This window comes from Fringilla coelebs, assembly GCF_963513975.1.
Source record: "Fringilla coelebs genome assembly, chromosome: 3".
NCBI classification, from domain to species: domain Eukaryota; kingdom Metazoa; phylum Chordata; class Aves; order Passeriformes; family Fringillidae; genus Fringilla; species Fringilla coelebs.
This window is the reverse complement of record NC_140030.1, coordinates 91,796,233-91,813,078: the sequence shown is the minus strand read 5'-3', so window position 1 is coordinate 91,813,078 and position 16,846 is coordinate 91,796,233. Positions and strand designations below refer to the sequence as shown.

General features: G+C 40.4%; 1 protein-coding gene across 1 annotated transcript in view; it reads right to left on the bottom strand.

The window, feature by feature from the left end:
* HHAT (hedgehog acyltransferase) overlaps positions 1–16,846 on the bottom strand; it is a gene marked incomplete at its 3' end in the record, with an annotated part of 119,065 nt that overhangs the window by 40,130 nt on the left and 62,089 nt on the right. Inside the window, 1 exon segment of the mRNA XM_084201726.1 lies at positions 2,164–2,365. Coding sequence (XP_084057852.1) covers positions 2,164–2,365 — 202 coding nt within the window.

The following is a 16,846-nucleotide window of genomic DNA, read 5'->3' as shown; positions in this document are numbered from 1 at the left end:
ATTGAAATTAAACTTATACCTCTAGATTTTTTTTACTAAGTACCTCCTGCTCAACTGAATTATATATCTCAACTTTAAGAAAAATATATAAGGAGGTTTGCTGAACAGAATGGGTTAAATAAAGCATAAACCTGTGCTCTGTATTTTTTCAAAAACACTTCTGCTACTCTGAAGACAAAAATAGACTTTCCTTTTCAAAAATAGCTCTCAAGAGCCAACACAGCAACTGAGTGAAGCACAAGAATGCAAAGGATTTCAGCTTGTCAACAGATGAAATTTAAGTGAAAAACCCATCCCCTAGAAGAGGGTCTTCAACACCACAGTGATTAGACTGGCAGCACACCCCTGACCAAGGCAGGATTATAGGAATGTTTCCAACAAACAGATCAAAAGGGAGAAGAGGAAATTTATACAGGACACTGGGAAATTTTCAGGTTTTTCTAAAATGTGGTACATCTCAGAGAATGTCATATCACTGCACCCCTTGATAAGGAAAATGTAAAGTCCAACCACTCATCTGCCCCCCAGTATCAGCATTCAAGAAGAAAATGGGAGGTAGTTAGAAGAGTGAGGAGAGAGCAACAATGAGTGGTTTGTAGCTCATGTTCTTGTAGAGAGAAACCTTCAAGGCACAAGGCAAATAATAACTCAGCCATAGCTGCAGTGAGATCTGCCTCCTGCACTAAGGTAGATGCCAAAACTATGCATATTAAAAATTCTGGCTTCAAATTTATTTCAGGAAAAGACATGAAAGGGTCTTCTAAAGAAGGTCTACAACCATATTTCCAAATAGAAATGAGAAACAAAAGAGACATGGAAGACACTGGATAGGCCTTTAAAAACAAGGGATGAAAACAAGGTGGGGAAAAGGGGTAAAATGCACTTGCTTAGGGATTTAATTTATACAAAAATAACCCTACTGCCAGCATCAATTAACTATAATTAGAACTACATGTTAGAAATTAATCCAACATCTATAACCTCACCTTTATAATGTCATTATCATTATAATTTCTATTATATTTAAGAACTTAATTCCCTAGGAGTTTTATTAAAATTTCTAAGACAGTGCCATCGGCTACAAAGAGCAAGCCCCTGCACTTTCATTTCCTCCTATAGCTGGATGCCTAAAAAACTATGCTGTCTTGCAGTCCAGAGACAAACATATGCAGCTGGTCAGATGGTGAAGCTCAGTTTCCCCCTAGAGGGAGGATTTATGGATCTGATTAATTCATTCTCTAGGAAGGTAAAAATCTGCTTCCAGACTATCACTGAAATTGCAGTGATGGACAATTTGTTACTAAATTACTGAGCTCTATCAGCTGCCACACACAGGATGCCACCACAGTGAGAACTGAGATGGGTAGGATGGAGAGCAAGCATCATTCCTTGAGCATCAAGACTCCATCAGGCTGCAGAGTGAGTCTCCACCAAAACAACAATATACAGGAGTAGGAATTCTGTGCAGTTATCACTAGTAAGGAAGCAAAACATAAAAATTAGTCTTACAAACAGTTATTAGAAGATTTGGGATTTAGTAGTGAGCAAGCCTGCAGATTAAAATGACCATCAAAATTAAAATAGTGGTGTGGCATCTAACTGCACATCAATTTTGTCCTTTGGAAATTACAGCATGAAGGTCAAAAGGGTAAGTAAAATAAAAATATCAGAGGATTTCAAGGCAAAATAGCGTTTTCTTTACTTGGCTCTTTAGTGGCAAAAGATTTCCCAGTGTAAGCTTGTTCCCAGATGCAAGCAGCTGCTACACACACATTTGTCCAGGAAACACATGGTTAGAAACATACACTCCTAATTTTAGTGAAGATGAATATTTTAAGGCCATCCTGAGTGAAATCAGAATACAAATGTTAAAACTGGCTTCTGTTCATCTCTATACAACGTGACAAGCATTTGCTTACTCTAGGACTGCAGAGGAAGCTTTTAAGACCATGCATATTTCACCATCTGCTTTGCTGCTACTTGGCAAAACTCTAGTGATATGAACTATTATTACCTCAGATACTGGAGGGTGGGCAAGGGAACCCTGACTCTATCTGTTACCCATGACTTTTAACCTTGGTTAAACCAAACTAGTAACCAGCAACTTCAGATGAGCATGGAGCCAGGACACAAGAATATGAAATGGAGAAAGATTCAACTTACAATTAAATCTTGAATAAGTGAAATGGAAAGTATCCTCTTGGTGCCATTCTCCACAATTACTCCAAGCCAGTTAAGTGCACCCCAGTACCACAAATAACTCTGTCCTCCATGCCAGTAGCTTACGAAGGCAAAAGTGAGGGCTGTGGATAATAGTGTTCCAAGCAAACTGGCCTGAGATCCTCCCATTGGAACATAAATGTACCTGTAGGTGAAATGACAAATAAGCAGAGCTGTTAGAGATTTCACTGAAATCTCAGAAAAACATCCACCACAGAAGAAATGTGTCAATTTGTAGCATAAAAAAGAATGTGAAAAAAACTACCTGACATGCTCTATTTACAGAGCTTGCCCTATTTTCTGCAAAGCTGTAGATCACTTCATGAAACATGTGCATGTACCACTTGGCAAAAGGACAATTTTGTGGTCCTGGGAACTCTGCATTAGGCAAATATATAGCACAAGCTATATTCTCAAAACTACAAATAGCAAATATTCAATTTTTAAAAATTGGAATAGTTCTAAGGGAGCTACAGATATTACCTGTAATTGTCATGTGAATTTAAATTATAAGATTGTTAACAAAAAAAATTAAAACATTATATAAAGTCACATACAGTCACAACCCATAGATTGTTTTCCATATGTCAGAGATGTAGATGCATTATTACTAAAAGGTTGTAATTTATTTCCTTTAAAATATTTCATTAAAAATTATGTCAACTGTAAATACTTCCTATCTGGTTCTTACACTCTCAGGATCATGTCAGTCTGATGTCCTTTGGAGGATCATACCAAAAGTGCCTGGAAACCCATATGAAACACTCTCCATGCAATTATATTCTGCATTTAAACTGAACCCAGGAGTCATAACCTTAGTCATTAATTGATGCTTATAAGTGTCCAGAAAGCAGTGCTGCTTCAGAAAAAATACCAGAAGCAATGGGATTCTGAAAGCTGACACTATTTTGTGGGTCATTTCACTTCCAGCCTGAAGAGCTACATCGACTCCCATCATTTTCTGATTAAGGCATGACCACTGGCCAGACACTGTCTGAAAGAGTTGCATATTTCTGTCAACACTTGGAAGAAGCCCATCAGGCAGGGGAGTCACCACCCAGATCACGAGTACCAGCAAGGAGATGTGGTATCTGAGAACCACCACTGACAGCTCTCCTCAGCTGTCATTCCTTTGGCAAGAAAGTCTGTACTCATATCTGAGACTATTCCTACTTGCTAAGATAATTCAGGGATTTTTAATTTTCCAGTGAAATTTTTATCTCTAGTTATCAGTTTTCATATTCAGGGATAAATATAATATTAAAAATTTAAAAGGGAAATTAACACACTGCTTATTCCTAATCTTAGGAAGGAACAAAATAAATAATGGGGTAAAATACAGTGATGAACGTAATTAAAGGGTAAACAAAAAGTCATTAAAAAAACAAGTGTCAAATGCTCTAAATTCTTTCTTAGCATAACATCAATACACCTTTTTAATTCAATCTGCTACAGGGAACATCTGATTACATGTTTTTCAGTATAGGTGTGCTTTTTCACTAAGCATATGAAAAATAAATAGAAATTAAGATCAATAGTTACTATTTATGTTTTGCTTTTCTTCTCTCATCCCTTCCTATGTTTGAACAGACACTTGCAATTGCAATCAATTAATCTACTGGCAGAGGGGTTTATCTTAGCAGTCTGCAAGCAGTGAATGTCCTGCAGGGCTGTGGCACAGAGGGTGAAGAGAGCAGAGCTGCACAGGCAGCCTCCACTGGCAATGGCATTGCCAGGAAGAGCTCAGCACCATCAACACATTTGTTCCAGCTCAGTTTAGGTTGGCCTGAAGGGCTTTCAGCTTACTGTGCAGAGGAAAATAGGCTATTTTCTGATTTTTAGTGTTTAACAACAGCAGCTAGATAACTGAGCAGCAACAACTCATAATTCTGATTAATGTTAAAGGTTAGTGAAGTTTCAGCTTGTAGGGAGGCTGATGGCAAATGTGCAACTGAAAATCCACTACCCGAAGACCTGTTTGAAGAAGGACAGAAGCCAAAAGGAATAACAAAATCTTTACTAACACTCTGACCTTTCCCTCCAGTACTGTGGAGAGTCTGCCTCCCTGCCCCAGAGGAGAGCAGAAAGCAGAGCCTCTCTCCTTCCCTGCTAGTGCCATGAGCAAATGGACAGGCAGCTGGCTGCCATTCCTTGTCCCAAGGGCAGTGACCACTCTCAGATCATGTGTCTTGCCTTCCCCTGTCAGGGCAGTTTTACAGTGGTTATAAAGGATTGATAGATGTTGAGTCATTTCTCTTGAACAGAATGAAGAGCAATTCTGCAAGTTCCTGTATTTTTCACTCAGAAAAATCATGTGAAAAAGTCATTCCTACATTACAGAACACATCAGGGAAAGAAGTATTTGCTGCCTTCTCATCCATGCACGTCATACCCAGTGCAGCAGTTGTGCATGCACTGCTGCACTGGCAGCCTGCCTACAAGCAACAGGCAACTGTGCAGCAGGGGCAGAGCCTGGCTCAACACCAGGCACTCTGCGCTCTCTGATTACCAAAACACTCCAATAGCCAAAACTGTCTTGCAAAACAACCATGCCAGAACTCTCATTGCTGCAAAGATGCATTTTGCTTATTTTAGAACAAGCTGGTAGTTTAGAATCTCATTTCTCTATACTTCCCCTGTGTGTTTACACAGAAGAATACTCATTTGATTACAAAAAGCTGCACAAACACTTAAGTGTGAGGGAGAATAACCCCAGGAAAAGCATTATTAAGCCAGATGATAGAAGAAATATATTAGTTCTATATTATCATCTACAACACAATACACACTTTGTAACTAACAATTTGTTGTGTTTAACCTTGTCCAGCAGCTACATCCTACACAGTGCCTGGTTCACCCTTCCCCATGGGAAGAAAAGGAACCTCTTACAGTGCATTCAGAAAGTTGTGCTGCCCTCCACTTTAGTAAGAAAATCTGTGAGGAGGGAAGGAAGGAGGCAGGGAGAGTTTAGGGGTAATGGCTACTACAAATGTCTTTTATATCTGCACACTTCCTAACTTTTCTTCTTCTTACCAATGCTTCCATCTACCTGCAGTCTTTCTCTGCGGTCCCTTTGTACTGTAAACCCTGTACTTTACTCAGGGTTTACACAAATGGAGAGGTTGCTGTAGAACATGCTGACCTGCTGCACCATAAGTAGAACAGCATTACATAAATATCTTATTTTAAGCTTCCATGAAGCTTTTAAGATTATTCTCATTTCTAATCACAGAAAATCCACACAGAAGTTCAAAATCCCTGGTTTGGAGTCTATTAGCACATAAAGTAACCATGGGTACTCATGACAGCCTAATTCAACTCAAAGGAACACCCTTGTAGTAGAGTTTCTTAACAGCTCTTGAACAGATGACATATTTATTCTACATGTGTAAGGAGGGTAGAAAAGCTGAAAAATGTGGCAGCAATATACAATAAATTTATCTTAACTCACATACAGAAAAAGAAAACTCAGCAGTTACTTGCTGGTAAATAAGCCAAAGGTGGACTAATAAAGGAAAGCAGCAAAATATTTTGCAAGGAGGAAAGGATGTTGAATTAAGTAGATTTGAGGGTAGTAATTGGTCATGTCCCTCTAGGTTGTGTTAAAGGGATGGCCAGCAATGGTGCCCCTTAAGATCCATGAAAATTACAGACAAGAAGATTAGACCTGTAGAAAATGCTTAGTATCAAAAAAATGCAGGCTAGGTGAGTATTTAAAAATAAAACATTAACTTAGGGAGGCGAAAAGTCAATCACTGCCAAAGCTTCAAAGGAGAAATTTGAAGGCAAAAGAACTACAATTTCTCAGCAGACTATCAGAGAGGAACATGGGAACACCACAGGCCAGGCTTTGCCCACCTTTCCTGGGCTAGGGCTGGCCAGACCTCGCTTAAGGACAGCATGGGAAGGTACTTCATGCTGTCAGAAGAAAAAGTTAACCATGTAACATGGAGAGAAGGGGGAAGAGAACTCCATGCCATTAGAATCTCAAAACATCCGGGGTGTACTATAAGCACATAAATACAAATATTGACAGAATGTTATATAGGAAAAATTACTTGCATGCACACCCTCATACCTGACATGACTAAACATACATTCCTAGCCTTCCTCTCCCACGGCAAAGATGTCAGCTTGAAACATATTTCTGTGTTTTCTATCCTTCTATTTCTCTTTTGATTTCAAACTAAAACGTACATGCAATTAAACATGCTGCTTTCACAAACAAAGCATACTTTGTATGTGTCTTCCCCAAAGTGCATTACTTTTAGTCCAGGTACAGCAGTTTAAATTACCTTATCCACAGCCAGTAAGCCGTTTCATTTACACAACTTATCTTAATTTTAACTCACTAAATGAACATTAGAGAATTGGATAAAATATGCAAATGGTACCATTTAAATCCCTGCAGTAATGCAAACACAAACATAACAGCTGAAGTATTTAAAAGTGACATTTACTTACAGAGAATACCTTTTAAATCCAATAACCATTTTGTTAGTTTTCTTGAAGTGGTAATCTCCAGAACTATCATAAGAGATCTGACAAGCATTCCCTTGAAAAACACACTACATTACAAAGTTTTTATTCTGGTAACTTCAGAAGACCTCTAAAAGAAGCATTTTTAATCAGTTAAGAATCATTCAGGAGGGCTATTATTCCTTTAGACTTCCACATAGTGCTCTTGCACGTGCATGTAATTTTAAACATATTTAAATCTTGAAGTAAGTGCAATAAAGCACCCGTTTAACTGCTGCTCTGTCCAGGACCTTTCTTCAAAATGTGCCTGAATTTCCTCCTGAAGTAAGGTAATACAGCAAGGTCCATGCTATACATTGTTTTTTCCCTCTCTTAGGCATTGATCTTGGAACATTTAATCCAGAATGAGGTGAAATGCAAAAAAAAGGAAAAAGTTAATTTGCTTGTAATGGCAAAGTAAATACAATTACTATATGAGGATTTTGTGTTTTATTTCAGGGAACATTCCAATGTCTCTGTAAGTTTCAAAAGATTCAAGGGTTAAGTGTGTGACCATCATACTGTTTTGAATTGGGCAATTACAGAGACAACACAGGTAAAGTTGAAAAAGTGATAATGCAGTGTTCATCTTGCATCCTGGCACCGGAAAGCGCTTGAGGCTCTGTACAGGGAGGGTGCTCATCTGTGGACACGTGTAAAAATCTTGTCCAGGCAGCATTATGCTGGTGCTGGGCTTCCTTAATTCATTTGGTTTTAATACTTTCTTCATAGCCTTAAACCATTGACTTTTTTTCTGCTGCATAATAAAAAGATGTCAGGTGCAGCTCTGCAAATTCTTCCTTCTGGGTGAGTTCTCATGATTCCTGTTTTGTCACTTCAAGCTGACACTGACTTGAACAGAGCTACACAGAGTGCATAAATAAAGCACACCTGTAAGTCTTTGCAAGACTGGGTCCTACGGGAATAATTTGTTTTAAATCACAGAAACATCTCCCATAAACATGACTTTGAAGTCTGAGCCACTCATATTTGCACCTGAAATAAAGAAATAACCAGAGATATTTGGAACACCATTTTGCAAAGTTTTTATTAGGAGACTCAGCCTTGTTCTGTTAAACTCCATTTCTCACAGTCTAGCAACTTTGCTGGCTGTTGGCAAAGCTTTTTAAGCTCTGTAAGAGACTCTCTCACCTCACCAGCTTAACCTGATGTTGAGAGACCTTGACAAATGCAGATCCTTTAAAATATTTAAGCTGATGTTGGCTGCAGGCAAGTCTTGTTGCATTACCACAAAAATGTTTAATGAGAAATTAAGTCCATTTGGTTTACAAAGCATTAATGAGAATATTCATATGCAGGAACGCTCAGCTTTACAAATATGACCTGAATTCTCATTCACTTCATAACTGTTAGCATGTTTCCCAGCAAAGATTGAGTGTGAAGTTTCCTACCAAAAAACTGAGAAGTGTTTAAAGTACTTTTCTGCCCTTGCATTCAACACAAAAAACAATGAGTCGAGTCCATATGTCAAAGGGCAGATAACTGCAGAATACTGAATAAATCATTTTGAATTCATTCTTCCAAGGAAGCTCATGTTTTCAAAGAGATTCATTTATTTCAAATGAAATTTTAATCTAAATCATAGTATTTCCTTCTAATGGAAAAAGTTTCATTTCTGATGGGCTGCTGTGTTTAGTTTTCTTCCAGCTGTATCTAGGAAAGAAAGAAACCCTGCCTACCACCACCTGTTTGCAGTCAAATGCAAAAGTACCAGTGAGCTGCCTTTGATCAGAATGGAAATGGGAGAGCTTCCAGATGACCAAAGAGCCAAAAGATGGGTTATAGCTTTAAGTTCAAACCAGCACCCCAAACATCTTGCTGACAGCAGAAGCTTAGATGCTATTGCCAAAACAACCTAGAGTTAAGTGCCTGCAGCTCAGCTACTGGGTGGGAGAGGGCTGTGTCCCCAGCTGACAGATGGAGCTGGGCAGGAGGCACTCCTGCCTCCTCCCAAAAGGAGTCTGCAGAGCTCCCTGAAGCTGTTCTGAACTTACCTCCCCTCAGGGGCCCAATTCACTCCTGATATTCACAATTCACCTACCAAGTGCTGATGGCACCTAGGCTCAGCAGCACAACAGGCAGGCTATATACTCCTTTGAAAACACAGCTAGAAGAGGGATATATTAATAGCACTGTCACTCTCTGCTTATAAAATGGTAGAGGTCAGGCTCTTTGCCAGGGAGACCAACATATCTTGCCTCTCAGAGGAGTGCTCCAGCTGTCTGTTACCAGGCTGCCACCAGGCAGAAAATAAATGAGATTCAAAGAGTGAATATGCAAGAAAAAAACAAGTCTATGGCTAGGGCATTACTCAGAGAGGTGCAGATATTCCAGTCCAGATTTCTGCACCAGGAATTGCTCATTGTGCCCTAAACAATCATTAAACAAAATGCATAAGCAACACCATCGACAAAATAATCCTTTTTTCCCCACTAATTTTCTTTACTTCTCCCAGCTCTTACACTGGGTGTGACAGACAACACAGAAAATTCAGTGGGAATTACATGCTCCCTACTGACCACAAGCTAGCAGAAAAGCAGAAGGATGAATTACACTATTAAGCTGCAACTCAATAAAATCTGTCAAGAAACTTCATTGACTTGGGTTCAAGCACTCCCAATTGCTTTGTAAAGAATTAGGATCCAACCTAAGGGCACAGAAAAACCAAGCCCCTACAAGCTGCTCTAGGGTCAGCCCTATCAAACTCCACACATCCCAAGGGATGTGCATGCTAAAGGAGGGGCAAGACCTCAATAACTCTCTCATATCTTCAGGTAAAACGCTGCAGGATTCATGACAGGCAGCTATCGTTGCCAGACTGGTGGGAATGGAAGAACTGGCACATAAATTCCAACCATGAAACTGGGTGTACCTTAGGGACAGGGATCCAGCACCTCTCCAGCCAAAGGGATACCACCAAGTACTGTTAACCACATACATCACAGTAGAACTGAACAGTAAAGGACCTCTGGTGCACTATTCTAGAATCAAAAAGGCGTCAGCTCCGCGCACAATGGAATTATTGTCCCCAACACAAACAATGAGAAAAGAGAATGAGTAACTGAAGTATTATTTATACCTATGAGCTTTACCTTGATAGCTGATCAAAATCTTTGTTCTCCAAAGAGACTTTTAGAGTTTCACCAAGGGATTAGTCCTGAAAATTTTTATGAAAGTTTAAAGATCAAATTAGCTAAAATATTAAATGTAACTAATTGCTGGATATGTTCTGAAATAATGTTGGGAGGAACAGGGTTCCTTTGGATGGTCCACCCTTATGGGCTGGCAAGAACTTTGTTAATGGGCTATGACTTTTAATGGAGTCAATGAAGGAATAGTAAAAGAAAACTGTACAATAGAACACAGAACCACAATGATAAATTTAACAGGATTTAGTAACATTCCCCTTAAGAAGAAACCTAAGGCTATGGTAGTTAGGGGTCACAAAGTGAAAGGACTTAAACACTTTAATTTTACTCAAAATAAAAATAAAACTTGGAGTGCTGAAACAAATCAGTGTCAATATTATACCACTCCCAGCTGCAGTGCCACTGTGAAACTCCATTGGCCACATTGCTCCAAGCACACAACAGAAGCACATGCAGGAACCCTAGATCTACCAGCAGTGCAACAGTGGGAAATAGGAAATCAGACCTCTGATACTGGGAATGGGACCTACTGGATATGCAGAGACAATGCCTACATATGGCTTCCTAAAGGATGGTTTCCTGTTTCCAAGCAGTATTAATGCCTCTCCTTAAAGAACTTCGGCAACAACTTCAAGGAGGACTTAGGGCCAGGAGAACATTTTCCATCCAGGGAGTCCAGGATGAGCCACAATAAACTCCTTTGATTTTGGGAAGCAAAAGATTACGATTCACGCTATGCCCCATGTGTGCTGCCTTGCACTATGGAATTTATATTAGCAAGCTAATTATTAGAAGGAGTGGTGAACAACACTATTAAAATATCAAACAGCACGTCTGTCATGGTTTGAGCCTGGCACAATGCCAGTGCCCCCATGAAAATGCTTCCTCCCTGGTATCTGCTGTGAGATGTGATCAGAAATAGAGCAAAGCAGGCTCCAGCTTAGGAATAAAAAAGGGAAAACTTTATTAACCTACAACTATACATAAAGAGAAACACACACAATTTGGAATGAAAACCTTACATGTCTCCTTCCTCCTCCTCCCCCCACCAGATTTCCCAAACATCCACCCTTCATATCATCCACTCTCGATCTGTCACCACCCTTTAGATAATCAATTCTCAAATCATCAAGGAGAAAGGAGTCTCTCTTGCACCATAGGCTTCCCCTGGAAACACAGCTGAAACTTCTTGTGTTTCCCTGTCACACATGGGCTGCCCGGAGATCATCTGCCAGCGTGACATCTTCCTTCCATGCCCAGTGCTCTCACCACTGTGCATGGACCAGAGCTGCTTCTAGGGTTTTCCTTTTCAAGGATGCTTTGCCCAGTTCCAAAAAATGTACAGTCCCCCTCTTTTGGGACACATGTGCCCCCCAAATTTCACCCCCTGGGGCTGAGGGGTCTCGAGAACAGAGATCCTCTTCTTCTTCTTCCTGGAGGGCACCACCACCACCCTCCTCACCCGTTGTCTCTGTTCATGAGCTCCATCACGTCACTGCACCTTCTTGGCTCCGAGTCACTGCCTCCCCCTAATGCAGTCTTTGTGTCACAGGAAAAAGTGGTTCCATCCATGGCTATACAAGAGAAGTCCAGCCAAAGGCCACTCCATCACCTCCTCCCACCTAGGATTCTTCTCGACTCTTCTGACATCTTTCACTTGCACGGACTTTCATCACACTTGCCCATTTCCTGTTATTTCATCTGTATCTCTCTTCTCATTTAACTCCAGGAGGAATCAGCATTTGTAAGGTTCCCATCGTCCAAAAAAGGGTTAAAAGTCTCAGGCTCTGCCTGAGCAGAACTCCCACTCTGCCCTGCCGGGCACCTTCTCCCCGCACCCCCCCTTCTCCTTCTCGGCCAGCCGTGCTATCACATCTCAAGGTGGCACAGGCACAGACACCAGCCCTCTCTCTCTCTCTCCTCCGGGGGGAGCTGCCCGATGTCTCTCTGGGTTCCTCCACCCTTCCATCCTGCAGGGCCTTCTCCTCCCTTCTGTCCAGGCCCCCCAGCCTACCTGACTCCGGTCTCGTGGCTTCCCCTCGCCCGCCCAGCTCGGAGCCGGGCAGGGCAGCTCTGAGCTCTTTCACCAGATGGAACCAAGAGAGTTTTCCCCCGGGAGTTCTCAGCTTTTAACCCCCTGTGTTCTCAGAGGTGTATCCATATCCTCAGTGGCCACACCAGGTGCCAATATTCAAATCTGAGCACCTACTGGTTTGACCACAGCATCCTGAGAAAACAACCTACTTCCTCTCAAACCACGACAACGTCCTATGAGCTCCAACAAACATGAATGGTGGCTGTACAGAGTTGTATAGCCTTAGATTACCTGCTTGCTAGCCAGGGAGCAATGTGTGCTATTTTAGGACAGGAGTGTTGCACTTACATCAGTGATGGGTTTGAAGCCCAACAGACAGGAATCATCCCAATAGAAAGAGCAGTAGGAGACTAGCAGAAAGAGGAACATTCTTCTTGACAAGATTGGCTTACTTCATGGCTACCAAATTGGAGATTGCTACGAAATGCAGTCGTGGCAGTCATTGTAATAATTGTACTACTTGCTTGTATTATGATTCAATGTTACAGATGTTGTAACACTTTGTGCTGGAAAATGGAGTATTGAGATTTGTCTGTAAAAGACACAGTCTTTTTCGGGGGGGGGACTTGACAGACAACACAGAGAATAGAAACTTTTAGTTCCTTTGAAGTTATAAAATAGACCTTAAAGACTACCTAGAAAATCAGATTAAAGAATGTAAAAGTAGACACATGGGATGTTAAGTGTAGTTGGAAGCAGTAGATAAACAGATCATGAGGAACCTAAGTGGTTTTTATGGCAAAGGTATATAACAAGAAACAGTGCATGCCCTAAGAGAAGTTCAAGGCAAGGTCATTTGCAAAACTGGGGGCTCAGTAAATATGACCCCTTTAGACCCATTTAGATGACCCTCTAGAACCATAAAAAGACTTCCAGTAAGAGGCAGAGGCATGTAAATTGGTTCTACAAAAAGGGATGTTTATGTATTAGCTAGGAAGTACATTGTAATGAATGTGTGACCACAATGGATCACATACTGTTGCAAAGTTTCACAACACGCATTCAATCAGAGGAAAATCCCCCAAATGTGTCCAGTGCTGAAAAGAATGCCTGCTTTCTAATACTTCAAATTGTGTTAGAAAGTTTATAATCTGGACTATTTCTATATCAGAGGGCCCAGCTCAAAATTCAGAACTCTGCATACCTCAACTGGAGGCGGCATAGGCAACATTTTCCCACACAAATAAACCTTTTGCAACAAATCTCATCCCTTGCCATCTCTCCTCTCTTCATAAGAGTTCATTCACAACAGCACATTTTACAGTAGTTGTCAACTACAGCTGAAGCAACAGACCAGCTTTTCCTCTGCATGTGACTGCACACATCAAACTGTTTGTGCTACAGTTAGTGAAAAACTGTTAAGTATGTGTCATTTGTTGCTTTTGCCACACCAAGAATAAAGTACTATATTTTCTCCCTTCTCTTAGAAAGCTGATTTAAATTCCACAGGTGTAAGCACAAGCTATTTAGCCATTCTGCTAATCTTAGCATGCCAGGTACATCAGAAAAAATGTGGATTCATCTGCATGTGTGAATTCAGATGTTTAAAATACACTCATCACCATGCACTTAACAGCTACCTTTTCCAGCATGCCTCCGTCAAGGGAGTGCACAGAATGCAGTCACTACAACAGAACCTATTTATTTTCCTCATTAAACCTTTTTTGCTTGGAGACAAGGTAATAAAATTGAACAACCCTCTAAAATTTGCTAGGTAACAGAAAGACTGTTTAATCTTTGCAGACTCCTTTGCAGAGAGTTTGACGATTCTTTTGCATTTTTATATCCCTTTGTACACATGCATGTCAAAGGGCACTGTTAGTATCCACAGACCACACAGCAGTTTCACCAAACCATGAAATACCTTTGCTTCACTGGGCTGTACAGTTCTATAGACAAACAGAAATCAAGACAGTCAGAAGACTATCACTTGGATGCATCAGAAATACAAATTTGTGTGTGACCAGAATAATGTTCAAAGACCCAAAGTCAGTGAAGACTCAGTAAGTATTACAATCTTCAAATTTAAACCAAAATCAACAAAATGTTCTTCAATGGATCTCTGAAATAAAGGCATGTAATTAATGAAATGTAGAAATACAGAGGAGACGATGGATAAATATGGCAGCAAACTTGAGCAATGTCAAAGTATCTGCTTAAGGAGAGCATAGCATTACATATTCCTCCAAACTGCTTGTGCACAAGGTTTGAAGAGTTAGATTTTTAACATTATTCCAAATTGAGTAATTCACTCACCTCTCCTGAGCTCACATTTCTTAGAAAATGCACTTTGCAGTTCTGGGAAATGACTATTTATAAAGTACAGCCAAGGCATTGAGATGTCCAGGCAAAGCTGGGATCACTTAAGATTATACAGCACCTTCCACAATAAAGAACCTCTCTACACTCTCCAGCCTCTTGTCAAAAACCCTTCAAACACCAGCAGAGTTAAATCACCTCTGATGTAGAGTACAATACACATTTATCAGCCCAAATCAATCTAAGTGAGAATGAACATAAATTTAATTCAGCAAAGTGAAGCAAAATATTTACTTCTGTTGAAGTAGCACCCTTAAATAATGATCTCCTTTTTTTCTCATTTGTAAAGAAAGAATAGACACACATCCCTAACGACCACCAGGAACAGGGTTCACTCCAGGTAAAAACTTAAGTGGAAAATGTCAGTTCCTGGGAAGTCAGTAGCAACAGAGGCTAGAGCTAAACAAACCACTAAGTTTTAAACATAGAGCAAGAAATTATTCCAATGCAAAGGTAGAACTTAAGAAAGAAATGCTGTAGTTACAGCCAGCAATATAAATCTATATGTAAGGATGGGGAAAAGCCAGTTAAAAAATGGGAAAAAAAAACCAGGTGCATACTCAAGGAAAGGGAAATGGTAAAAGTGGCAGAGAAAAATAATCAGTTAAGGTGTCATGGAAAGTTAAGTAGAAAATGTACCATAAGTCTTCTTATCCTGCTACAACACTGAGCTGTTTATCTCCCCAGTTGTCTAAAGATATTCTTTTTGTTAGAAAGAACAAATAATGATTGATAAAGTAATGATTTTGCATTGATCCTCACGAAAAGCCCCAAGATGGTGAATCAACAAAACTAGCTTTAACTGTTAAGTACAAATGTAGGCCAGAAAAGACAGAAGACAGGTTGAAGACCATTAACAATATCAGCAATATTCTAGTCAGTGTGCCTTGATGAAATTCTCTGAAAGGCATTCAAGGGAGCATCTGGTTTATGGTCACCAGTGCTTGTTTTTCATGTTTTTCTGCTTCTTGAGATTTCAACAGACTGTAAAAAGCAAACACACTCCTTTTCTTTCTTTCTTCAAAAGTGGAGGTAACCAACAAGAATAAGAAAATTTCATCCAGCTTGGGAACTGCTTAGCAAATTCCTGGTGGTACGTGGGAACATACTATGAAATAGTAGCTTGTGCTAACCTCATCCCTGGGACTGAGGGCTAGCCAGCTAAGAAATAGCATTCAAAGAGGTAAGGTAGTTTCAAAGAATTAAATAGAATGATCAACACAAACTGGTTTATTTTCCCTGAAAAACCTCAAGAAAAAAAAAAATCTGTCAGTCAAAGTCTAACCATCAATCTAAAGAATGTCATGATAAGATAGCCATAGCTTGAATTATTCACCAAATATTAAACAAAGTGCTTAAACTGCTTCAATATTCAATAACTGCTACCTCTCAGGAACAGGATGCAAGTACCTCCCTGGGCTGAAAGCTGCACACCTGGTAGAGAATCTGACAGTACAAAATCCCTCTATCCTACTGCAGTTCTGCTGTGAGACAGTGAAGATAACAAAAAAACAAATGCATGCCCAAACAGACAACATCCCACTATGCTAAAAGCACACATGAGACTCTGCACCCCAAACTGTGGGTGATGCTGGATGGAGGTGGAACATTGGTCCTTGACCCCAGCCTCACCTGGAAGGCAGTAGGCATCCACTGCTCTCAGCTATTGATTTTCCACCATCTTGCAGATGGCATTTGTCTTCAATGGAAACAAGCCTTCCCAGCCACAAGCCATCACCCACATGGGCATCACTCAGCCTGGAAGAGCTGCAAGCAGAGTATTACCCAAAACTTTCTGCCTTCACACTGCAGCAAATGTCTGCCTCCAAGAGCCCCTTCCCTTTCCACAGACAGGTTCCCTCAGAAGGAAGGATGTAGGAGTACAGCATCCCTCAGCTCCTGGCTGAGACCAAAAGCTAAGAAGCAATGAAAAGGTACCTGAATTTCAGGTGCACCCTCACCAGTGATTTGACACTTTGCCCTGAAGCAGACTAGGAATGGTCAGTCAGTTTAAGAAGTAGTCTCCCATTGTCCCCTACCTCTTACTTAAACTTCATAATTCTCAGTTATGAGCTCATACAGTGGCAGAGCAAAGCCATGTGCACAGAATTCATGAATACCAAAAAGCCAAATGTAATTATGTGGGGTCAAGCATGTTGACAACATCCTGGAACATTTTCTGTTTACAATGCAAATGTTTTGTTTGACAGCACCAGTGCAGAGATTGATAATAATGATCCATCATTACAGTACTGTTTATTAATGTTCAGTGAGAATTAATGTGAAGTTGAGTGGGCATAAAATGATACTTTCTCATTTTTACTTGCTTGCACAGTTACCATTAGTAATGCTAAGATGCCTTCACTTGTTTCTCATCTTTTCCTACAAACTAAATATCCTCTAGTCCCACAACAGCAGCCCACTCCATCCTCTTCTTGGCACCATCTGACAATTCTATGATTGTCTCAGTCTCCATTCTATCCTGTACAGTGAGAACTCAGAGGAGTTCATTTGCTCCTAAAAG